This window comes from Pongo abelii, chromosome 6, assembly GCF_028885655.2.
Source record: "Pongo abelii isolate AG06213 chromosome 6, NHGRI_mPonAbe1-v2.0_pri, whole genome shotgun sequence".
NCBI classification, from domain to species: domain Eukaryota; kingdom Metazoa; phylum Chordata; class Mammalia; order Primates; family Hominidae; genus Pongo; species Pongo abelii.
The window spans coordinates 152,415,555-152,440,983 of NC_071991.2; the positions used below are offsets into that span (position 1 = coordinate 152,415,555).

Consider the following 25,429-nt stretch of genomic DNA (forward strand, 5'->3'; position numbering starts at 1 on the left):
CCTCATCTACAAATTTAGGATAGTAGTACCAGCTTTGTATGGCTGACACAGTGTATATTATTTATTATCTGAAACACTCAGAGCAGGACCTGTTGCTGGTAGACGGTGGTGATGCTGGAGGGGATGCTGACATTGATGCTGATGTCATCCGTCACTGTAGCTCCGACTCTGATTCCGTATCTCAGAGGTGGGGGGCTCTGGTCATTTGCACCAATTTCCTGTCATATGGGGAGAATTCACCTGTTGTTTCTGATGCCTGGCAACATAAATTCACATAGCCACTAGTTAATAGTGGCTGATGAGTTTCCATTCTGTGCAAAAAAAATTACACTAAAATGACCAAAGATTCTCATAGACAAAGGAAATTTGGGGGCAAAGGAAAATTACGTGGACAAAGAAGTTTTATTTTCTTTCTGGGTACAAGAGTAGGTGGTGGCCTTAGCAGAACTGGATATGGAAGGCCTGGGCTGGGCCTGGACAGTCCCGGGGCTGCACAGATGTAGCTCATCTTCACGCAGACAAGAGTTAAGGACACCTGTCCTCCAAGTACTCACTTCCCAGTGATGTCATCAGCACCGTTTCCAAATAGAAACAAGATGAAGAAACAACTCGATGAGTTGTGCCTTGCCAGGGTGGGCAGACACTCAGCCTCCCCTAGCTCGTAAGCTAGCATCTGTCTCTGTCTCCCTAGAAATCCCAGCTGCCACTGAGGAATATTTACATTATTAACAACAGCTCCCAGCCGGGCGCAGTGGCTCACGCCTGTAATCCCAGCACTTCGGGAGGCCGAGGCGGGCGGATCACCTGAGGTCGGGAGTTCGAGTCCAGCCTGGCCAACACGGTGAAACCTTGTCTGTACTAAATACAAAAAAAAAAAAAAAAAATTAGCCAGGTGTGGTGGCACATGCCTGTAATCCCAGCTACTCGGGAGGCTGAGGCAGGGGAATCACTTGCACCCAAGAGGTGGAGGTTGCAGTGAGCTGAGACCATGCCATTGCACTCCAGCCTGGGCAACAAAAGCAAAACTCCATCTCAAAAAAAAAAAAAAAAAAAAAAAAACAGCTCCCATTTATTTCGCTCTAATAATGGCCAAGAACTGCAAAGAGCATCTGTGTCACTTACCTTTTAGAAAGGACACTGTTGTCCACATTTCACACGTGAGGAGAGGCAGACTCGGAGACTAGGGCTGCACGGTGGTGAGCAGAAGCACTAAAGAGTAAAGTGCACGGCCTTCACCAGACCCTGGCTCTTCCACTGCTGTGGGATCGTGATGTTCATGGCAAAGAAGTAAAGTTGAATGTATTCATTGCAGAAATGATTATCGTTTGTGGGCCAGCGACTGGAAGAGCCCCTTTTCTCTTGATGTGATTTGGGGCCAGTTGTCTATGGTCTGAGAAAGACTCTAGGAGACGCTGCCGCAGGGCACCGCTGCCCTGCGAAGGTTTGTTCTGATAGTGACTGCTTCTGTGCCGTATTTTGCTGGCTTGGGGGCGTCTGAAAATATAGTCGAAGTACGACATATATGGGAAAGGGAGAATGGGAATGACTTAGACGAATAGAGCCAGTGTGCACCACATGGAGCTCTTCTGACATCACCTTAGAGCAGTGGACCCTAAGACCTACCTCTAGCTCCCTTTTGTGACTTATTTCCCCCAAAAAATGTGTTAAAGTCCTAATGCCCAGGAAATAGGATGATTGTAGATGTAACTAATTAAGGTGAGGCCATACTGGAGTAGGACGGACGCTGGATCTGATACGAGGGGTGGCTTTCCAAGAAGAGGAGAAGAGACAGACACGGGAGGCAGATGCTGCTGTGCGACATCAGAGGGAGAGGCAGGAAGGACAAGCCGCAGACTGATGGCCCCCAACAGAAGCTGGAAGAGCTGCTGCCCTGCCCACACCTTCGTCTCGGACTTCTGGCCTCCAGACCTGTGAGACAATCCATTTCTGTTGTTTTAAGCTGCCCGGTCTGTGGGACCTTGTTAGGACAGCCTTAGGAAACTGATCCAGTCCTCAAGTACATACTCCTCCAAATCCTTCTTCAACCACCTACAATTCCTCTCTGACTTAAGGCCAGCTGACAAGGAGCTTGCTTTAAATCATTACCTTGGAGCAGTGGACCCCAAAGTGTTTTGGTGGCTGGATTTTGTTAGAGACACACATTCTCAGGCTGCAATCACAAACCCATAGAGTCAGAAACACAGGGCTGGTGCCCACCCGTGTCCACTTTAACAAGCCATCCGGGTGATTCAGATGCAGTTCAGAGGCTGAGAGCCCGGAGTGTACAAAATGCCCATTCTTTGCTTCCAAGACACATTTTTCCTATTTTCATTTTCTGAAATCAGAATGCCTCTTAGACAATCTTTGTAAAATCTTATGATTAATAAATCAGTGGTTCATCTTACAGTTGGGGGTGTCTCAGAATCAATGAAAAAGAAGGAATACAACCTCCACCTGATTTGCCTGTGAATGCTGCTTTGTTTAAGAAAGCGGCCTCTGATGGTGGAAAGGATTCCTGTGATTTTAAAGCGGTTTGTGTCCCAGCAGTGGGCCCTGTAATGAGCACCTCAGGCACACTATGACCTTCAGGAATGTTCCTCCGAGGCTCCCAAACCTTCCGTTCATTTCTGATGCACCAAAGCTGGCCTGGGGCCTAATCTCTGGGTCCCACTTCTGTGTAATTACCGCGAGCCTTGTTTCTGCTGCCTGCCTGCCCGCCGCCTGCCGCCCGGCTTTCAGAAGCATCTCCGGTTCTGGAGGCTTCACTTCGAAGATGCAGCCCCTTGCATGGAGGGGAGGCCGCTGGCTGGGGGAAATATGCATTTGGTCGACGTGTTTTCTTCTCTCTTCTGCCAGTATTTTCTTCTGAAGCACACAGCACTGCCTCACCCATGCCCAACCCACCTGGGGAGCTGAGCCTCCAGATAAAAATAATGTGCAGTTTGGAGGCTGGTGTTTGAGAACGAACAGCTGTTCTGTCGCACTTTCACATCACGGTTATTAAAGCAGGAGAGAAGTAATTAAAATTGTCACTTGTGCGGCTGTTCGAATTATATTTCCACTTCCTCTCCACGGAGCATTCATTATGTGTTACAAAAATATTTCATTGTGGTGTTTTACATCATTAATTTTGTTTAAATTATTCTTAATTGCTCACTGACATGACAAAAAATGAGGAGGAAATTAGGAGGAAGAGATTTTATTTTAACAACAAAAAAACTGTAAGGGGTGAATTTTATTTATTTTGATTTTGATTTCACTTCTTTTCGAGATGAGTTTCACTCTTGTCACCCAGGCTGGAGTGCAATGGTGTGATCTAAGCTCACTGAAACCTCCACCTCCCCAGTTCAAGTGATCCTCCTGCCTCAGCCTCCCAAGTAGCTGGGATTACAGGTGCATGCCACCATGCCCAGCTAATTTTTGTATTTTTAGTAGAGACAGGGTTTCACCACGTTGGCCAGGCTGGTCTCAAACTCCTGACCTCAGGCGATCCGCCAGCCTCGGCCTCCCAAAGTGCTGGGATTACAGGAGTGAGCCACCGCACCCAGCCTGAATTTTAGTAATGAATCCTGGGCTGGTGTGGGCATGTCTGTGGCCAACATGCACGTACACATGCACTCACATATGTGTGCTTATTCACACACCTGCATGCACACACGCATGTATAAGGCACATTCACACATGCACACACATGCACACACACGCACACACGCACACACATGCACACACATGCATAACATTCACACATGCGCACACATTCACACACATGCACACACATGCATGCATAACACATTCACACATGCACACACATGCACACACACGCATGCATAACACATTCACACATGCACACACACATGCACACACACATGCACACACACACACACACACATGCATGCATACAGGCACATTCACACAAGCACACACACATGCATACATGCACGTTCACACATGTATGCATATAGACGCATTCACGTGCATGCGTGCACACACACGTGGGATGTGCTTTTGGGATGGGCTGGAATTGAGCCCCCAGGAGCCACAGTTCACCCCACTGCTGAGCCAGCTCTGGGGGTGGGGGCAGGTAGAGTGTGGGTACCAGCATGGGAGTATTTTTCTGTCTCTGGGCCAGTGACAGAATTTGTGGCAATTTCCGGTGGGCGAGGTGCTCTTCCTTGTTACTTTTTCCTCAGATGGTCTCGGATAGCGTGGCCCTTTATCTTCTGAAAGAATGAGACTTTGTGTTCCGCTTTCAACTTAAATCTGACAAAATCTCTGTATTGCTTTCACTTCCACAGCTGGTATGGAGGGAAAACTAAACCACATTTACTCTATTAGTATGAGTATCATTGCTCATTTCTTTCCTTTCCCCAGTATGGTGAGGTTTTCTACAACAATGATTAGCCAAGACCCAACATCTGTGTTCATTTCTTTTTTCTCACTTCCTTTTCTATCATTTCCATTTCAAAGCAAAGAAAATAAGACTCTTATATTCACATTCCCCCAAGAGATCTTACATTTTTAAAAAATTGTTCATTTAGTTTAAAAACTGAGTAGGCAGGGTCTCCACTTGCAGGGCACTCTAGGGACCCAGCAGCCACGTTAGGATGCTTCTCGGGTCCTGAGGTTTGGTTGATGGCACTCCATGTTCATGAGGACAGGAATACAAGGAGAAGACAGTAAGCATAATGAGAGCAGTAAAACAATTCTTAAGTAATTCATGGAACTAAGAGCTTCCAGCTAGAGGATGTCAGGAATGTTTTTAGATTCACAGAATGTTAGAGCAGAAAGAAGTTCCAAGATCCGCTAATCCAAATGTTTTCAAACTTGTTTTAAGCCACAGAGCCCCTTCTTCAAAAGGAAACTTACTGGGAAGCCCAATATGGAAATAGCGGCTTCTCAAGAGACTCTTGGGACTCGCTTTGAAGATCTCTGATCCAGTTCCATTGCTGCATCTTGCAGATTAAAGAAATGTGGGGGCAAAAAGTTAAGTAATAAAGTCTGCTTGCAGGAAATAAAAACGAATTGCACCAAGAGCCACTGTGGAACAGCACAGAACGTGTACGTGGCTTATGTAAGTAGGTATTTGCAGGGGCTTCTATTCAAGATCCCCAGGACCGCAGCGGGATGCCTTCGGGAGTGGAGGTGGGATGGAAAAGCCAGGCAGACTCTGGAAGGCAGCCAGTGTGCTGGCCCCTAAGGACACACGTGCAAGACAGGATAACGGGAGGCTGTGTGTGTGCACCTGGAGAACAGAGGTGCCTCCTTATAAGTGACCTCCCTGGACTTTAAACATCTCACAAAATGTAAAGCCAGTTCTCAGGACAACGGCACATCCGGTTGGCCAGTGGGTCCCTTGAGGAAAAGAGGATGGAAGACTGGTGCGCAGGAATGCCAGTGGCTCATACCTAAGAACAAGTGTTAAGAACAGACCAGTTTTCATCGTGAACAGGGTTTTGGTAAAAGAATACTCCTGTTGTTGGGGCTTCTTATCTGTCTTTCTTGAAGGGTCTCCCGCTAACCCTCAGCAACCAACCATCTCACCATATGCCCATTCGTCCACAGAGCCCCAGGCAACAGAGTGAATGGATGTTAATAGCTCCTTGATGAAATAGTAATAAGAACAAGAAATACAGATAAGAATGCAAATAATAACAATACTAGACACACCTACTGAAGGGTTAAGAGGGCATGGCACATTCTAAGCATTTGATGTGTGTTGCTGTGTGATGCTCAGAACAGCTCTTTAAGTTGAGTGGTGGTATCATTCCCATTTCACATATGAAGAAACTACAGACCAACTGATTCAAGTAACTTGCCCAAGTCTACTGAGCTAGGGAGTGCTGCAGCCAACAATGAACACTCAGGTTTACTTTTACTTTATGATAAAGACATAGACTCACACAGGGAACAAACGGAGCCCAGTGGGTAGAGGACTGAGTCTGTGGCCAAAGTGCCTGGCTTTCAGTGCTGGCATTACCGCATGCAGTTCTGTGCCTCAGTTTATTCCTCTGTGAAATGGGGACGTAGGGCGTCTTCCCTGGGGCTACATTGAGGAATGAATGAGTTTGTGCATGTGATGCACTGGGACATTGTGGACATGATGAGCAGGGCGGGATTGTTAACTGTTGTTGTTGTTGCCATTACTGCTATTACGGTGGTGCTGCAGAGGAGGGAGGAGGCAGAGAGGCATCACAGAGAAGATGCTGGGGCTGAATGGGCTGAATCTTCAAGACTATTAGAGGTTTAGCAGGAAGACTGGGAGGGAAGAGCGGGTGCTCAGGCAAAGAACAGCACAGCCCCCGGGCAGGAACAAGGCATCCAGAATGCTGGACCACGGTATATGATAGGTCAGGTCTACAGAGGTCTTGTATTTCATGTCAAGGGTTTAAACCTAAGCCTCTGGACAGTGGAAATAACTGGAGGTCCCAGTCAGAGGAGTGCCTCATCAGAACTGTGTGTAAACCCTTGGGCAGGAGAGTGGGGGACAGCACTGAGGACATTAGCACGGAGATGGGAGGTATTTAGCAGGCACAGTGAGAGGAACTAATGAAGAATCAACAGTGGAGGTTAAGAGAGGCCAGAGCATGGAACGACTTCCATTCAAAAAACGGGGTTTGCTTGCACTACATCCTCGAGTCCAAAAAGAAAAGCAGGTGATTTTGTATTGCAGGTAGCTCCCACCAAGTGTCTGGAGCTTTATGGGTCAGCCCACCTGCTCATCCCCATTGCTTGCAGGTAGTGACATCTCCCACCTTACAGATAGCTGAGAACGGAAGTCCCTACCCTCAGGACACACACCCAGCAGGTGGCCATGGCGAGATGCCACCCACATTCCTCCATTCTGCTGTCACACGGTGGACCAACCATCAGGGGCTAAAGAGGAGGCTGGGCAGCAACCTCAGCCTCCGTGCAGACTGAGGAATCCACAGGAAGCGGAAGCCTTTCCAGTCTCCTCCTCACTACAGTGACCTGTCCTGTGTCCAGGTCTGATCAGATGTGAAAGCAAAGTTGGACTCCCATGTAGTCCATGCTCACTGTGTTGATGAAAAGGAGTCTGAGTTTCTCAACACACCATAATTTGTACATGCAGGCATTTATTCGGGAAGCTGAGCATTTATTCCCATGATGAGGATGTGCTCGGAAGTTTTTAGATTTCCTCTTGTAAAATTGTTTTTACGTTCCAGACTCATACGGAATATACAACTTTTTACTTCTTAGTATGCTTAACTGTTGGCAGTGTTACCTAAACATGAATTTTATCATACCTTCATTACAAAACTTCGTTTCAATGATCTTGTGCACTTTTTCAAAAGCAAAGCTAACCTCTAACGCAGGTAGCTGGCGATTTAGAGGCTATTCTAGAGAATGTGCCACCGACTCTGAATTGACTCCACCAAGTGTGCAACTTCCCAGGGAATGTGCACCACCCATGAATTATCCACCCATTCATCCTATCGGCGACTATCAATTGGCGACTTGCTGTTAACAAGTCAATGTACGTTTTCCTAGGTGGGATGCAAAGTTGTACAAAATAGATTCCTACGTTCCAAGTACAGTTGAAGAGATAAGACATATCTAGATCACTGGAAATCAAATTAGAACTTAATTGCTCGGATGGAAAGTCATTGCAGAACTTTGAGTTACAACATGGCAGACTGTGCTCAGTGCTATGACAATCTGAGGGCCAGGGTCATACCAGGAGCTGTGAGAAGTATGCTGAGAAGGCCGGGAAGTGGGGCCAGACACGCCATCCACAGTCTAGCTGCACCTCGGTGGGGGCGAACGAAACAGCCAGTGAGCGCTGTGCCTTTCCCCTGCAGGCTTTTGCCCACCCCTGCAAGCAGGCTTTGCCCCTCTGCAGGCTTTTGCCCCCCTACAGGCTTTTGCCCCCCCGTAGCCTTTGCCCCCCTGCAGGCTTTTGCCCCCCCGTAGCCTTTGCCCCCATGTAGCCTTTGCCCCCCTGCAGGCTTGCCTCAGCTCACAAAACTGAAATACTAAGTTCCTTCTTTCATACTTGGAATTCTGTGAATCATGTAAATCACCTGAAAACGTCACTCTAAGGGGCATAAAAGTGATGCTGTGAGTTCAATGCAGATAATTCCTAACACCTAAGGCTTTTATGAATCAGCTACTCAAAGGTACGAGCTGAATTTTGGGAACGTACAGAGGACCCTCTCTTTTCTTCTTTTTTTTATGATTGGGAAGGTTTGCCTTATTCAAAATGCCGTCACGAGCCCTGAGTATCACTGGTAATTTCTAGAGCAAGAGATTCCCTGTGACTATGAAAAGTCAACGTGCTATTGCCTCCCCATCATTGGTGAGCACGTAAAACAACCCATCCATTTCCACAGACCCCCTCCGGCCGCGCTCCTCGGACTGCTGTATGGGAAATAGGATCACTTTCAAGTTCCCTAGACACATAAAATTGGATTGAAGCAAAACTAAATGCTGTGGGGCACGGAGTGGAGGGGATGGGAGCAGCCTCAATCCCAGGTTTGATGTCAGCGATAACAAGGTTTCCAAATCAAACGGCAACAAAACCTGTCGGCAGTGTTGACTAGGAAATGCTGTCCTCGGAACAAATATTTTAATTATCCGCAGTAGTTCTGGTAGCTTGGCTAGCTCCCTGTTTATTAGTATGATAATATCACCTCAATGTATAAACTTTATGCATCAGGCATGCATAATGCATGAACGGGCAAATAAAGAGATCTGGAGCCTGTTTGCAGCGGGCCATGCCAATTATCTCGCTTGGCCAGAGCCTGCCTCTGCTCGCAGCTGTTCTTTGAAACCATTCATCAATGCTTAAGAGATATCGGTGTTGCCGGCCAGGCTGTTTGAATCTCCATTGTTTACATACTAGGAGTTTAGCTGCTGGTTGGAAATTATGTGTCACATAAACATCCTCTGAGGATACAGATGAGAGGAAGGGAGACAAGCACTGTCTTTATGAATTTTTTTTTATTTATTCTGATGACTTTTTTCTTTTACAGTTTTGTGTCCTTTTTAATTACTTTGTTTTCATCTGGAATTGTCACATTTCTCCCTCCAGTTGAGCAGGTGAAAATTAATGCTCTAAAATGACCGGGGCTGCAAACCAGAGACACAGAAATAAATATTTTCTGTTCACAAGTCTGTTGTGTAATTCAAAGCTTTTCTTTTGGTAATCTGATTTTTTTTTTTTTTTTTTTTTTTTTTTTTTTTTTTTTTTTTTTTTTTTTTGTCCCTCTGGTCACAGGATCTTTACAGGGCAAAAACGACCTTATATGTAGGTTGTGAATTCACTTGCTTCCATTTGTTTATTTTCCCTTCCAGGAACAATATAAATTTTGATAGATATTGAACTTCAGCCAAAATAGTATGTGTCACCAACCAAAGTTTTTAAAGGGCCAAATGTTGTTTTTATTGCGGTTATCTCTTCTTAAGCAAAGGCTGAGCAGATACCATCAGTTTTCTGCTATCAGCAGGCGTGCCATTGTATATTTCAGTTTGAACATCAGGACTGTTATTGCATGTTCCAAGGCTGCACCAGCCACGAGGCAGGCTTATTTATCAAGGATTTAGGAAATATGAGGACCAGGCAGAGAGAATCCTAGTGAACACGTTTTTACTGATGCATATGTTCACGTGAATTTGGGAGCATGCACATAAGAGTGTGTTATTAGACAAACGCATATAGAATCAGATATCTAATATTTGACCTGACCCAGGAAGGAACTCACAATGAAATATGATTGTATGCTTTCATTTAAAAGCATATCCTAAATACAAAAATTAGCCAGGCATGGTGGCACATGCCTGGAGTCCCAGCTACTTGGAAGGTTGAGGTGGGAGGATCACTTGAGCCCGGGAGGTAGAGGTTGCAGTGAGCCCAGATAGTGCCACTATACTCCAGCCTGGGCAACACAGCGAGACCTTGTCTTAAATAAATAAATAAATAAATAAATAAATAAATGAATAACAGCATATCCTATGTTCCAAGACTAGACCTAAACATAAAGATACCAGAGATACTGGCTGAGAAAAAAACAGAAAAGCAATCCTGTGTTCTCAGCCTCTTTTCTTTCTTCTTTCCTTTCCCTCAGACTTAGAACAGAACCTCTTTGTCAGTACAGGTGGACACCGTCTCCTTCCATCCTTTCCCAAGACCATGGCAAATGTTGACATTGCAAAGGCAGATTCTGACCACGGCATTCTCATCTCTGGAGGAAGGTATCCCCATCACAGAGAGTTGTGATGAGGTTGAGAGAATATCTCTAAGAGCCGAGTGCATTACCAGGCAGGTAGTAGGAAAAAAAAAGTTGGCTGCTGTTGTTTTTGCTGAAGCTGCCGTTGCTCTTACTAAAAGTAGACCTTAGCAAGCCTGTATCCTGCAGTTGAGATCCAGATAAGGAAAGCTGCTTACCTGGAATCACAAGATAGCTGGTCTCCTGACCCCTTCTTTACTTACAGGACTCCCCGCATAGACCTCTGAACCATGGACCACGTCTGGTGGTTGTACTGGCCACATGGCATCAAAGCGTATTTTCATGCAAGTCTGTCTTCCGTACTGGACTCTGGGCTCCCTGAGAGTAAATGCTTTGTCTATTTCTGTCTGTTTCCCCAGCACCTAGCACCGTGCCTTGCCCGTGGTGGCATCTCGATACCTATTTATTGAATTAGATGCAAAGTAAAAAAGAAACTATGAATATGAATTGTCAGAACAATAGCAGCTAAGTGGAGTCCTAAGGTTTAGCCACAAGAATCTGTGCCAAGGCAATACAGATGGATTGTCTTACAGGCATCAGAGACAAAAGGGCAAAAGCTTCCTATTGTATGAAACAAATCGTTTAATAAGTTTTACTGACCAGACTTGCATAAGATCTTTTGGAAGAAGAGGAAAACAAGTAAAAAACCAATGTGGTAAAAGCCCCTCATAAGTCTCCTTGGTAAAAGTATTCTCTGTCATTTCAGATAGGTTTAAACTATTCCTCTTGAATGGTACCAGCTTCCCCAAAAATTCTGTGTATGTTCTTCATGTGTTTGGCGTGTCCCCTCTTCTCTAGAAATCTTAGGTAAATGCTAACATGGGTCTAGTCTGGCCAAAGTAGCACAAATTTTAAGTATCTGATTCCTAATTAGGATTCTGCTTCTGTTTCCTTATTAGGAGAAAATGTGTTTTGATTTAGATGTTTTCCTGAATTATTTGCCAGTTTTCAGGGGCCATCACAGAAACCTTGAGGCCTGTGGTGGTCCTACAGTTCACTTAGACAGTAGTGGGCGTGCACCCCCTGGGCCAGAGAAGCCAGATGCGAAGGCGGCCTGTGGAGCTGACCTCAGACCACCAGAGGGTCTGATCTCAGGGCAGAGACTCAGTTAGACTGCCTGGGATTAGGAATCAACAGATACAAAATTATAGAGAAGCTGTTTTTCAACTTTTGTTTAGTGGCCTCCTTAAATGTAATTTTATTCACGTTCTTTGTATTCCACTAGTGTAAAGAAGTATTCCATATTAAAATATCAGTGAAGATGGCCTGGTTGTCATACGGCTTCACAAATAGAACATAGTTCCGATCTTAGACATGGAGACTGCTACCCTTGGCACTTAGTGAAAACGGCAGGGGATTCCCTATGTACGAACAGAGAGACCGCAGCCTGAATTAGAAAAAGCAGGACTCCAAGAATGGTCTTGAGAGACCTTTCCTTAGCCTAATTTAAATTTGCTACCTTGATATGTCATAGCCAATTATATGCTTGGGAGGTCATTCATTAATTAACCATTAATCTGTTCGCCAAACATTTTTATACAACGCTGAGTCCAAGGTTCAGAACAGGTAAAGGGGATGAGACACAGCTTCATGGCCCAAGGATTTCAGAATGTGTTTGTCTTTCTGTCTGTGTGAGATGGGGTAGGAACATGGTCAGAGCAGCTATGGCTTTAAAATTGCAACTCAGTGTGACACTTGCTATTATTGGTACTTATGGCACTTTCTTCACTCTTAGAAAGCACATGGGAGAAATACCTGCAGCAACATGGTAAGAAACAATTAAGCTTCTAAATAACATAAAAAACAGCAATGCCATTAAAGTGGACGAAGGATGAGAGAGGGCAGTTTGTAGTCAGGAAAACACACGAGAAATGCAAATGTCAAATAAACACGAAAAGATGTCCAGCTTTACTCAAAATTTCTAAAACTCCAAACACTTACCCATTAGAGTGGTTTTAAAAACTTTTTTAAGATACAACCTAGATCTTCATACACTATCAGTTGGAGAGCAACTAGACAACATTTACTAAAATGTGAACTGTTTCGACTTTCTGTGTAGACTGTATTATTGTTCCCCGTGTTTCACAGCCCCTCCCTGTAAAAAGATCATCCTCCACCCCATGGCTATGAGGCCTGCAGGGACTCCGTGGAGATACAGACCCATCCCTGCTCTGTTGGGACCAATGGGATGCATCTCGGCCAACAGTATAACATGGCCATGTGGCCTGCAGGGCCTCCGTGGAGATACAGACTCATCCCTGCTCTGTTGGGACCAATGGGATGCATCTCGGCCAACAGCATGAGAGTGGACATGAACTGCACCATGTCCAGGGCATTTTTTAGTTATGCAAAATATCTTTGGTAATATTTATTTTTAATTTATTTTTTATTGAGGTAAAATATACATATATAATGTATATATAAATATATATATAAAATTATATATATGTGTGGGTATATATATATAATTTACCAGCTTTACCATTGGAGTAGTAACAAATACATTTATATTCTTTTCTCTCCCTTCATCGTGCATATCTGCAAGCCCCCCTTGCTCATTTCCTTTTGTCATGAGCTCAGCCTGTTCCAGATGAAGGCTGATCTTTCAGCTAGGATCCTAGAAAGAAGACGCGTCCTGGAGGAGAGCCCGGCAGAGCACAGCCGGGCTGCTGCAGACCTGGTTACCAGGATGCAACATTAGCGGAAAGTCAGCTTCCTCGTTTCACACCATTGAGAGTCAGGAGCTGTGTGTTTGAAACCACAAGATTATTTCATGAACGCTGACTATAAAACCTTTTTAAAACAGCAACTGCAGTGCTACCAACTAGCTTAACGACAGATGCAGTCTTACCCGTGTTTAAAGACATATGTAAGAGGTTTTTCAGCAACACTGTTTTAAGATAGCAGAAAATGAAAGGAAACAACCTAAATATCCATCAGTAGACAATGGACTCAATAAATTATTATATTTCCTTATGATGGGATACTATGCATCTCTTCAAAAATGAAGTTTTACAACTTTTAAAAATTATTTACATAATTGTATATTATAGTAGTTACCCTTCTGCTACTTGATGTTTTCGCTTAACCTTATACTCTTCATGTTGGCCCATGTTGATAGGTGTAGATCTACTAATTCATTTTGCATGCTCTATAATATTCTGCCATGTGAGTAACTGCGTTTTATTCATTTAATCTCCTGCTAATGAGTAGCTGAGTAATTTCCCATTCGTGACCTGTACATAGTTGGTATTAGGAACAATCTTCTGCCTGCCTTCTTGTGCACAGGTGCAGAGGATGCTCTGAGATGTGTTCCCAGGAGTGGAGCCCACAGGTCATACGCATGAGCATCTTCAGATGTCATAGATATCGCTAAGCTGTTCTCCAGAGTGGCTGTGCCCACTCACACCCCCACACACGGCTTCACCCTCTTGTAGTGGCCAGACTAGATGTCAAAACCGTACAAAATATGTTATACTGAAACATGTCATATCATACTATATATGGCATGTATATTATTATGAATGCATAGCCATGTGGTAGAAATCTCTTTTAAATATGCAGAGAAATGATCAACATTAACTTCAAAATTATGGTCACTTCTGGGACGACAGAGGACTGGGATTAGGGAAGGAAGGCAAATGACATCGTAGCTATTTGTTATGTCTTGGTTTTTTTTGTACTCAACACTACTTATTTATTATTGTTTTCCCCATATTCTTTTATCTTGTTTGGTTTGGGGCTCTTTCATTTTTATTCGTCATTAATAATTGTGTATATTTATTGAGTAGAATGTGATGTTATATACATGTATACATTGTGGAATGATCAAATCAGGCTAATTAACATATCTGTCACTTCACGCATTTATCATTCTTTGTGGTGAAAACATTTAAAACTCCACTCTTTCAGCAATTTTGAAATATACAATGCATAATTATTACCTAGAGTCACCATGCTGTACAATAGACACAAAACGTATTCCTCCCGTCTAACTGAAACTGTACCCTTCGACCGACAACTCCCTTTTCCCTACTTGCCGCCACCTCACTTCAGCCTCTGGTAACCATCTTTCTACTCTTCGCTTCTATGAAATCAACATTTTTAGATTCCACATATGAGTGAGATCATGTGACATTTCTCTTTCTGTGCCTGGCTTATTTCACTTAGCATAATGTCTTCTAGATTCATCCATGTTGTCACAAATGACACAAGTCCTTTCGTCTCTAAGACTGAGTAGTTCTCCATTGTGTATATGTACCTATGTTTTAATCCATTCATCTGTTGCTGGGCACGTAGGCTGTCTCCATGTCTGGGCTGTTATGAATAGTGCTGCAGTAAACATGGAAGTACAGACAGCTCTTCAACATCCTGATTTCAATTCCTTTGGATCTTTACACAGCAGTGAGATTGCTGAATCATAGGGAAATTCTATTTTTAGTTTTTTGAGGAACCACCGCATTGTTTTACAAAATAGTTTTACTAATTTAACTTCCCCCCATAGCATATAAAGCTTTCCTTTTCTCCATATCCTCGCCGACACTTGTTAGCTTTTTTTTCTTTATAATAGCCATTCTCACACGTGTGAGATGATATCTTATTGTGGTTTTAATTTGCATTTCCCCAATGATTGGTGATGCTGAGCATTTTTCATGTATCTATTGTCTATTTGCATGTCTTCTTTGACAAATTCAGGTCCTTTGCCCATTTTTAATAGGGTTATTTGTTTTCTTGCTATTGAGTAGTTTGAATTCCTTACATATTTTGGTTATTAGCCCCTTATGTGATATATGATTTGCCAGTATTTTTAACACAATTCATGAAATGTCTTTTCACTCTATTAATTGCTTTCTTTGCTATGCAGAAGTTTAGGATGATGCAATCCCGTTTGCCTAGCTTTGCTTTTGTTGCCTGTGCTTTTGGGGTCCAAGCCAAGAATCATTGCCCAGACCAATGTCATGAAGCTTTTTCACTATGTTTTCTTCCAGTAGTTTTACAATTTCAGGTCTTAAATTGAAGTCTTTAATCATTTTGAGTTGATTATTGTATAAGGAGTGAGATAAGAGTCCAGTTTCCTCCTTCTGCGTGTGAATAGCCAGCTTTTCCAACACCAATTATTGAAGAGACTGTCCTTTCCCCAGTGTGTGTTCTTGGCATCTTTGTGAAAAATAACCATAGATGAATTGGTTTATTTCTGGGCTGTCTATCCTATTCCATTGGTTGATGTGTCTGTTTTTATGTTAGTACTATGCTGTTTTGATTACTACATCTTTGTAATATGTTTTGAAATCAGGTGGTGTGATGTCTCCTGTTTTATTCTTTTTGATCAAGATTGCTTTGGCTATTTGGGGTATTTGTGGTTCCATATGAATTTTAGCATTTTTCTGTGAAAAAATCAATTTCCTTCTGTTTCTATGAAGAATGGCTTTGAAATTTGGATAGAGATTGCATTGAATCTACAAATAGCTTTCGGTAGTATGGACATTTTAACAATATTAATTCTTCCAATCCATGAACAAGGGATATCTTTCCATTTATTTGTGTTGTCTTCAATTGTCTTTCAACAATTTTTATAGTATTCAGTATACATATTTTTTACCTCCTTGAATTTACTCCTAAGTATCTTTTTTTTGATGCCATTGTAAATGGGATTGTTTTCTTAATTTACTTGTAGATAGTTCATTGTTAGTATATAGAAACACTGCTGATTTTTGTGTTGCATTGTGTGACCTGCAGCTTTACTGAATTTGTTTATCAGTTCTAACATTCCTTTGGTGCAATCTTTATGGTTCTCATTATAGAAGATCATGTCATCAGCAAACAGAAAAATTCACTTCTTCCTTTACTATTTGGATGACTTTTATCTCATTTTCTTGCCTAATTGCTCTTGCTAAGACTCCCAGGACTATGTTGAATAAAAGTGGTGAGAGTGGGCATCCTTGTCTTGCTCTGATCTTAGAGGAAAAGCTTTTAGCTTCATCATGGATTTTGATGTTAGCTGTGAGTTTGGCATAGATGGCCTTTATTGTGTTGAGGAACATTCCTTCTATACCTATTTGCTGACAGCTTTTATCATGAAAGGATGTTGAAGCATTTGTCAAATGCTTTTTCTGCATCTATTTCAAGGATTGCATGGCCTTCATTTTGTTAATATGGTGAATCACATTTACTGATTTGTGTATATTGAACCATACTTGCATCCCAGAGCTGAATCCCACTTGATTATGATGAATGATCCTTTTAAAAAAAAATTGTTTATTTCCATAGGTTTTGGAGGAATCGGTGGTATTTGGTTACATGAGTAAGTTAGTTAGTGGTGATTTGTGGGATTTTGGTGCACCCATCACCCAAGCAGTATACACTGAACCCCATTTGTAGTGCTTTATCCCTTACCACCCTCCTACCCATTCCTCCAAGTCCCCAAAGTCCATTGTATCATTTTTATGCCTTTGTATCCTCATACTTAGCTCCCACTTATGAGTGAGAACATACGATGTTTGCTTTTCCAATTAGTGATCCTTTTAATGTACCATTGAATATGATTTGCCAGTATTTTGTTGAGAATTTTTGCATCTATGTTCATCAGGGATATTAGACTGTAGTTGGGGTTTTTGGCGGGGGTGGGGGAGTTTGGTAGTCTCTGTCTGGCTGTGGTATCAGGGTAATGCTGGCCTCGTAAAATGAGTTTGGAAGTACTCCCTCCTGTTCCATTTTTTGGAAGAGTTTGAGAAGGACTGGTATCAGTTCTCCTCTAAATGTTGGCAGGATTCAGCAGTGAAGCATCACATCCTGGGCTTTTCTTTGATAGGAGGCTTTTTATTATTGATTCAGTCTTCTTACTCATTATTGATGTCTTCAATTTCTTCATGACTCAGTCTTGGTAGATTATATATTTTTAGGAATTTATCCATTTCTTCTTGGTTATCCAATTTGTTGCCATGTAATTGTTCATAGTAGTCTCTTAAGATCTTTTGTACTTCTATGTTATCAGCTGTAACATCTCCTCTTTCATTTCTGATTTTATTTGCATCTTCTCTCTTTTTTTCTTAGTCGGGCTAAATTTTTGCCAATTTTGTTTAGCCTTTCAAAAAACAAACTTTAGAAAAACTAACTTAAAATAGAGCAATACGGTGTAATGTTAAGATTTTGTAAAGCTTGCAGATATACATGCAACCATTTTCATGTTATTTTTGTCTATGTTTAAAATACATGCTTATGTGTAAATATGACCGTGTGTGCAGACAAACATTTAAGAACATTTTAGCAACATTTAAGTTACTTCTGGGAAGTGGGGATAAAACAGATCCCTGTTACTTTATTCCTTTCTTTAGTGTTTGAGGTTTTTTAGAAACATATATTAAGTTTATGAATTAAAAGATTAAAAGTGACTAATTCAGGCTCAGTAGCTTTTTATTGTATGGATGAGACAAAAGACTTAAAACTTTCTACACCTGTGGTTTTTTCCCTCTGTAAAATATGGTTAGAAATATCTACTTTCCAGAGGTGCTGTGAGGATTTGATTAGAAATTATTCATAAAAAATATCTAACAGCATGCCTTTTATGTAGTAGGCACTAAATAAATAATAATCTTTTTTTTATTTTTTTACATTATTATTTACATTATTAATTAATACATAATTAACAAAATATATTTACATTATTAATAAGAACATAAGAGATATTCTGTTTTCAAATTTACTCACCCTGAAATGTGCAGAGAAAAATAGGTTCTTTATTTTTCAGTAACTGATTCTTTCTTCCACTTGAGCTTCCCATGCAGGGGAAATGGATCTTAGAGCCAAGAAACTTAGTTTGACTCAATAATTTAAACTGGCATTTAAATCTTTTTTGGTAAGTGCTGCCTCTTTGGGTATAAATATGTGGACTTTCAGATCACTGTTCCCTCACTGGGTAGGGGGTGCCATATTTAGCCAAGAAAAATTTAAGATACTCAGTTACATTTGAATTTTAGGTAAACCACAAATAATTTGTTTGCAGTATGTCCCAAATACTGCATGGGACACACTTACAGTAAGAAAATACTTATTCTTTATCTGAGCACCACATAGAACCAGACATACTGCATATCATCTGGCAGCCCCATCTGTGGGTGAACAGAGAGGGGCACCACGTTGGGGAAAAGGGCCCTGGACTCCTGGACTTTGTGCATGGGGTAGAGTCTGGATCCAGTCCTTGGGCAGCAGATAGCCCTCTGCTCTGATGTCCAAGGCCAGCATGACCCACAGTCTGTGTGTCTCAGCTCATCTGGACCTGTGGATGAGCACTGGCCAGACCTTCCACCTTAGCTCTCAAGGGTAGAGGACTCCTTGCATTTCTGCCACATGCTGTTTGGGCCCTGGACTAGGGTATCCACTCTGGGGCCTCTGCAGTGAGGCCCTGAAGCCCTCAGCATGGTGGGATCCATAGCAGATTCTCTGGCTTTCAGCCAGTTGTCAGATGGCCCCTCAGAAGCATGTGGGGAGTTTTGATGATGACCACAGGAATACTGAACTCCAGCCATCCCTCTGCCCAAGATAGTGTGCATCCTTCAGCTTTGCTATGGCCACCCCTTGTGAGTCCATGGCATCCTGGGTCCATAGCCTGAAGCAGAGCACAAGCAACAGCCCTGGCCACAGTGTTCCCACAGTGCATCTGTCTCCCTCGGACCACCCACTTCCCACTTCCTCTTTCTCCCTGCATCTTCCCACAATCCACCTGAGCCAAAGGGACAGGCTCTCCTGCCTCTGCTGCCTCTCCTGCCTCTCCTCCCTCTCCTGTCTCTCCTGCATGCTCTGTGCTTTCTCATTCAGCATTCACTCCACAAACATGCAATTGAGCACAACTCTATTCAAAACACCCTGCTTGATGCAGAAAATAACAGCAGTGAATCTGACACATTCTTGACCGTCTCCGAGCTTACATCCTAGCGCAGTAGATGAGGAGAAGGACAGCAAGCAAGTATGCTGATCATTACATATTTTAAGGTCCCAATAGCGTAGTGTGTGCTAATGAGTTCTACAAAGATCAGGAAAGCTGTGAGGATGGAGGCTGACCACATGGTCATGGAGGGGAGTTCCTTTAGATGGGATAGTTGGAGATGGCATTTGAGTAGACATTTAAATAAAGAGAAAGACAGGCCATGGCAGTGCCTAGGGGCAGAGCAATTCAGGCGGTGAGAACAAGCGGCTCAGTGGGAACAAGCCTGACATGCCTCCAGCCCTGCAGGAAGGCCAGCTAGCTGGAGTGGGTGAGTGCAGAGGACAGTGGCTGAAGTAAGGTTGGAAAAGTCACCAGGCCTGCCTCTTAATGTTTTCAAAAAGATATAGAAAATAGTTCAGGAAGACTTTTTTTTTCCTTTCTGGACTCTCCTTTTGCTAAGAAGAATCGAGAAGTCACCTGCAGAGAAAACAGATCAGGGGCCACTTGGTCCTGAGTTGGACCTTCCTTCTCACTTCTCAGGGCTGCAACATCCCTGCAGCTGGGAAGCTGCCAGCTAGTGATTCAAGGAAAAACTGAAATATAGTTTGACATTTTCAAAATATTCCTGTTACATGAGTAAGTTTTTACAAGGTGTTATGAGAGACCCATTGGATGGAGTGCCATCCTTCTTGGAGGAGCCAGCAGACTTAGCACTGAGGCTTGAGTAATTTATAAGAACCCATAAAGCCATCCTGGAATGTGTGTCTGTATAGTAAAAATGAGGTTATGAGGATATAAACCAAATGTAATGCTTCATAGAATGATGTTTTATGGCATTACAATAATCTGAAAATATGGAATTTGAGTTGAGTGTGTTGCAGTTAACATAGGTGCAGAGGTAGGGAGCTGTGCCTTGGACCCCCTGCTGGCTGGCCTCTGCCATCCCATCATTGATTACTCTTCCATGAATTCGGGTTCTCCAGGCTCCGCACATCTATCTACGTGGCGTAAGGAAAGCTTGTTTTCTTTTCTTGTTCTCAGCTAAACTAATGCCTTCGTTTTTGTTTTCTTCCTGGCTATTCTCTACCCAACACAGGTCCTGGCGTTCCTATGATGACGGTGCACAACACGACAGATAAGAAAAGTAAGTGCTCTTTTTTTCCCTTAAATCTTCCTGAGACTCAGGAGAAAGGAAGCAAAACACTCTATGAGATCAGCTGGACCACATTCTCCTACTCAGAGACAGAGGGATGAGTCATGCCCTAGCAGTTCAGGGTAGGCCATGCTCATCACCAATATCAACTAAATATGATGAAAGCCAAGGTCTGCATACCCCAGCCAGAGGGCCCCACACCCCTTCACAAGTGCTGAGCCTGGAGGGTCATTCCAGGGCTACCCTGGTCATAGCCTGACATCCTCTGAACAGCCAGCTCAAAAGGCTTTGTAGCCTGACATGAGTTCGCCCCCACTGAGAACCTGCCATGTGGCACCAAGACTTGAGGGGCACATGGAGGCTCATCTGTCTTTGTGGGTCTGGAGGCTTCATGGCATGGAGGGTCTCTGCATCCATGCTGCACAGGATGTCAGAGGAAAACTTGTTCTGCCATTTGTAAAATGATAGGGAAGGCTTTTTCAGGACTGTTGTGAAAGGGGAGGGAGATTTGGGCTCAACTTCGAATACAGCAAGATCCCGTGGGGGAGTTTATAGCCAACGAGCAGAGAGAGGGGTCCATGGATGGAAAATTGCTAAGAGAAGGCATCAATGGGAGGGCATTTTTGCTAAGCCAACCTCACAAGATCCTTGCAGAAGGCAGGACAAGGACTTAGGCTCAAAAGTGGAGGATGAGGAACTTGCTTAGTTACGGAGAGTGATCAGATATCAGGGGTGGGGACTTCTTGCTAAAGCTGGGCAATGCAGGCCAAAGACAGGACAGGATCAAGGCTGAAGCCTGGTCAAGAAGAGGACTCAGAGGAGCCTCACTCAAGTTTGGTCAAGGAGAGTCTTTGTAAGACTTCCCAGGGTCTCTTGAGGTGGCATGTGTTTGCTCGGAGGGACCCCACGCAGGTCGCCACGGGCACATCCATGTTTATGCGAGGGATATACGCTGTGTGCAGTGGAAGGCAGAGGCACAGCACAGCTGAGAAGCGAAGAGAACTTGCCTTTGGTCCCTCCCTTTCCAGCCCTCCCTCTGTCTAACCCAAAGCAGCCTGTGTCCTCCTTCCCCCGAATCCTTCCCACTCCCTTCCACATTGGGGACCCCCTTCCCTGGCAGGAAGGCAAAATTCATGGCCAGGGTCCGCAGTTCCCCTAGGTCTGGGGACAGAGGTGACTCCGCATCTCCAGTGACCATCGAGCATCAGTGGCTCCCTGATTCCTCTCTCTCTGGTGGTACTTCAAGCTCCAGGAGAACTGGAGGCAGCAGGGGTGAGGGGCATGTTGGAAAGGAGAACTCCAAACGTGTGTTTAGACACCGTGAAGTGGTTAAAGTGTTCCAAAGTGGGCAAAATAGATTTGTTTAAAGGGACAGCACTTAGCCAATAATCCCAAATAACGATGATCATCTGCCAAGCTATCAAATCATTATTAGAAATGCAAAAGCAAAGCATAAATAATCATAAAACCAGAAATAAATTAATAGATTTTAAAGCCCCCACAAAAAGCCATAAAGTGGATGTCAGAATGGATACACAAAAACACTCAGAATGGCCATTGGAGGGACCCTGTGCTGAGAAGAAGCGGGATGGCCTTCCTGTCCTCCTTCCCAGAGGAGGGGCTGGTTTCCCCAGCAAAGAGGTTCACCTGCTCCCAGGCTGCTTTCCAGCCTCACCTGCGAGGTATGGGAATCTGGGCCATTTGAGCAATGGGGGCGGTATCCCCGGAAGGATGTTGGGAGCGATTGCCTGGGTCTCTCACTTCCCCACTGCATCCACCCACCCCCTGCCCACTCTAACGGGCACGAGGCTGTGAAGAGCCCTCCAGGAGGCCGCAGAGGCCGGGCTAGAACTTCCGCCAAGGCCTGGGGTCGGTGGAGTCTGACAGACATTCTCCAGCGTGACAGTGAATGTTTAAAATACCTGTGCTAGACCTCTTTAGGTGAAATTTTCCCTGAAAAAATGCAGATGTTGCATAGAGCCTCAACTGTGACATCTTTTTTTCCTTAAGAAATTGTATATTTTTATTTTGAGTATTTGACAAAATTTAGAGTCCGTGGACACCTTTCTGATATTTGTGAGGTTTTCCCCTTCTTAAAAATTGATGGTCTGGTAGAAATTAGATAAGGAGTCCAGTGTAGCTCACAGCATTGCAGCCTCCCGGGTTAGTTGTGGCTCTGTGAGATGCCACCACTGGGGACCCTGGAAGTGGAGACACAGGACTCTATGTACTGTTTGTGCAACTTCCTAGGAATCCGTAATTATTTCAAATTTAAAAGTTTTTTCTAATTGTGGTCTAATAAAAAACACAAAAGTATCTTTCAGCTTTGAAAAATATGATATAGCATATGGCTCTTCTTACAAAAGTCATTCCCTTAAATGCTTTTTACTTCTTTGGAGGAAGCTATTATTAATCTATTCAAGTTCAAAGGTTAATATAGTCCCTACTTTTGGGAAATGCATTTTGACTTCTAAGCCACTTCCAGCCTGGATGTGATCAGTCCTCGGGGCTCCTAAAGGCTCCCACAGTGCTGGATCAAGTCAACACAGTTTCCAAGGCTCATGTGTGAATGAAAATGAAGCCGGCCTATATCTTAGATGTGTGTGACATTGTTGAGAAAATATTTCATTTATTCCATTTATAAAAATAAGGGAATATATAGGTGTGCTGAGGTTCAGTTCTTCGGAGAGTCCCAGTAAGAATTGACCAAATGTCTTCCAGCAAGTGCAACATGCTAATGTGCTCAAAGATCCAGGAAATTTTGTTAACTCTGCTGGGAAACAAAATAACCACTTCTTTTCCTCTGTGGGACTGGCTACTGCATTAACCAATCAATCCAATCAATATTGACGGACCATAGGCCCTAGGTTGCCATCCATATCCGTCACGGAGCTGCATAAATGGGAATTTTTTAGGAAGCATTTTGCCATTTGCAGTTGAGCTATCACTTTGGTGACTGTGACTCCCTGAAGCAAAGAGATGGGACCCAGTGGCTTAAGAAATAAAAAGCACTGTGCACACAGGATGGGGCTGGTGTTACATGCCTGTACTTCCTTCTTCTCTGTGTGAAATTTAACAGTGAACTTGAAGGTGACACCATTGCGCTTGATCTCAGCAAAGTGCTGACTAATTGGAAACTGGACGGCGTTTAGAATTATTTTGGTCACATTTATTTTACAAGCCTATTTATATAGCAGTGTTTGACTCTGGGTTTCCTGGAGCCTAATTCAAACTCTAGGAATATTTCATCCCGCCCTAGCCTGTTTCTGCATTTCTGGCTGTCAATTTAGTTCAAGCTCTTTCAGGATGGTGACTTAAGCTGCCCTTTTAACTTGGAAAAAAAATGATTAAATGTGGCTGAGTTGATTGTCGTTCCCATTCCCAGGACGACAGTAGGGATCCCATCTTGCTCAGTGTCTATGTTACTTTCAGACTTCACAATTTGAGGGGTTCCACGTTCCTGAACACCCGCCTTTTCCCCGTGCCTGGATAAAAGTGCCTGAAATCCCTTCCTTGCACGGCCATCCCTGAGGGTTGGCCCATCATAGCTGCCCGAATGGCTTTGAGTCCATGTGGGAAATAAGAGTGAGTGTGGCAGGCCCTGGTAAAGTGCCAAACCCAGCCCTGAGTTCCAGCCTCCAGGTGTTTGCTGTGGGAGGCGTGTGGGGTTTCTTCAGCGTGTTTACCTTTTGATATGTCTGATGTCCTCTTGCGGCGCTTCACAGCCCATCTCCAACCCAGCTGTGTCTTCCCCAAACAAAATGCACTGAGTTTTCATTTTGTCTGTGAAACTGGTGCATCCTGGGTGAGAAGGCAGGTGCCTGGTGCTTCCAGGCCCCCAGTTCCAGCAGCATCTTGTTCGTGGTGTGGTTGGACCACATCAGAGCCTCCTCATGGCCTCTGCAGTGGATGAAGGGTCCGCAGCACGTGGTTTGTGGGTGGATGTGCATCTCAGGCAGGCAACAAAGCCATTGTCAGGCCAGCACTTCACACATCAGCCTTTGGGCCTCAGGTAAGCTTGAGATCAGTTGTCCTCTTTCCTAATTGAAAAGGCCACTGGAAGACTTCCAGGAGCAACACAAAGGCAAGCAGTGAGTCACCCATTCCTGCAGATGCCTGTTTCATCCGAACACTCAGCCTGCTCGCGGTTCTGCATCGTTAGGATTCTGCAAACCCCACACCACTTGTACTTGTTCCATTTGATGCTCCATCCTGAACATCTCAGACAACCGTGTTCCGATCAGGGGGCCAGAGAAAGGCTGGAGGTCACAGGGCACCATGGCAGTAACAATAGTGGCCCCAACCAGCATTCATCAAGCGCTTGCCCCGGGCTGGGTGCTGTGGCAAATACTTTACATATTTTAACTCATTTCAGCCTCACAACAGCCTGTGAGGCAGGAATTGCTATTATCCCCACTTGTCAGCTAAGGAAGCTGAGGCACCGCAGCTTAGGTGATTGGGCCACATGCATGCAGCGAGGAAGCAAAAGCAGTGGAAGTTGCATCTCGGACGCAAGCAGTGCGGCTCCAACAGAGCCTGTTCTTCCAGACATACGGTCATTGCACAGCACTGCTCAGCCGCCTGCCCTCATGTGGTCTGAAGGACAACTGCAGATCCAGAGCGATGCCCGGCCTGCACTCCCATTGAGATGAGTCTGGGGAGGCAGAAGCAGTCACACCTGCAGCTCGTTCTCAGCACCTTCTCCGCCCGTACACCACCCCCGGGGTCCATCCGAGCCAGCTCTGGGGTGAGCGTGTGGCACGGCACCTTCTCCTGCTCTGAGAAGCCTTCCACGTCACAGGAAAGAGATGCTCCTCAAGCCCTGGTGGCTCTTAAACCTGTGGGGAGCCCCGTGGAATTAATGGCTCTGCTTCCTGCAGCAGCTCAGCCTCCATGTGCAGGCTGGGGTCATACTCCATGCACTGGGAGAGCTCAGCCCTTGAACTTCACCCTCTAATGGCAGTCCCTTAGCCCCCCCAGGCAGCAGCCCTTGGCTGGCCATCCATTATTCTCTTTTGAATGTAATTGTAGCAGCAGTTCTGGGCTCTCCACACAGCACCAGGCCCCTTCCTTGTACCAACCCTATGAGGTTCAACAATTCATCTGAGA

The 25,429-nt window shown here is 44.2% G+C and overlaps 1 protein-coding gene across 2 annotated transcripts in view; it reads left to right on the top strand.

The window, feature by feature from the left end:
* DPP6 (dipeptidyl peptidase like 6) overlaps window positions 1-25,429 on the top strand; it is an 863,103-nt gene that overhangs the window by 796,493 nt on the left and 41,181 nt on the right. For both annotated transcript variants that reach the window (XM_024249875.3, XM_024249876.3), the window contains exon 17: window positions 20,264-20,311. In XM_024249875.3, the coding sequence (XP_024105643.2) occupies window positions 20,264-20,311 (48 nt within the window). The remainder of the gene's footprint in view (window positions 1-20,263; window positions 20,312-25,429) is intronic.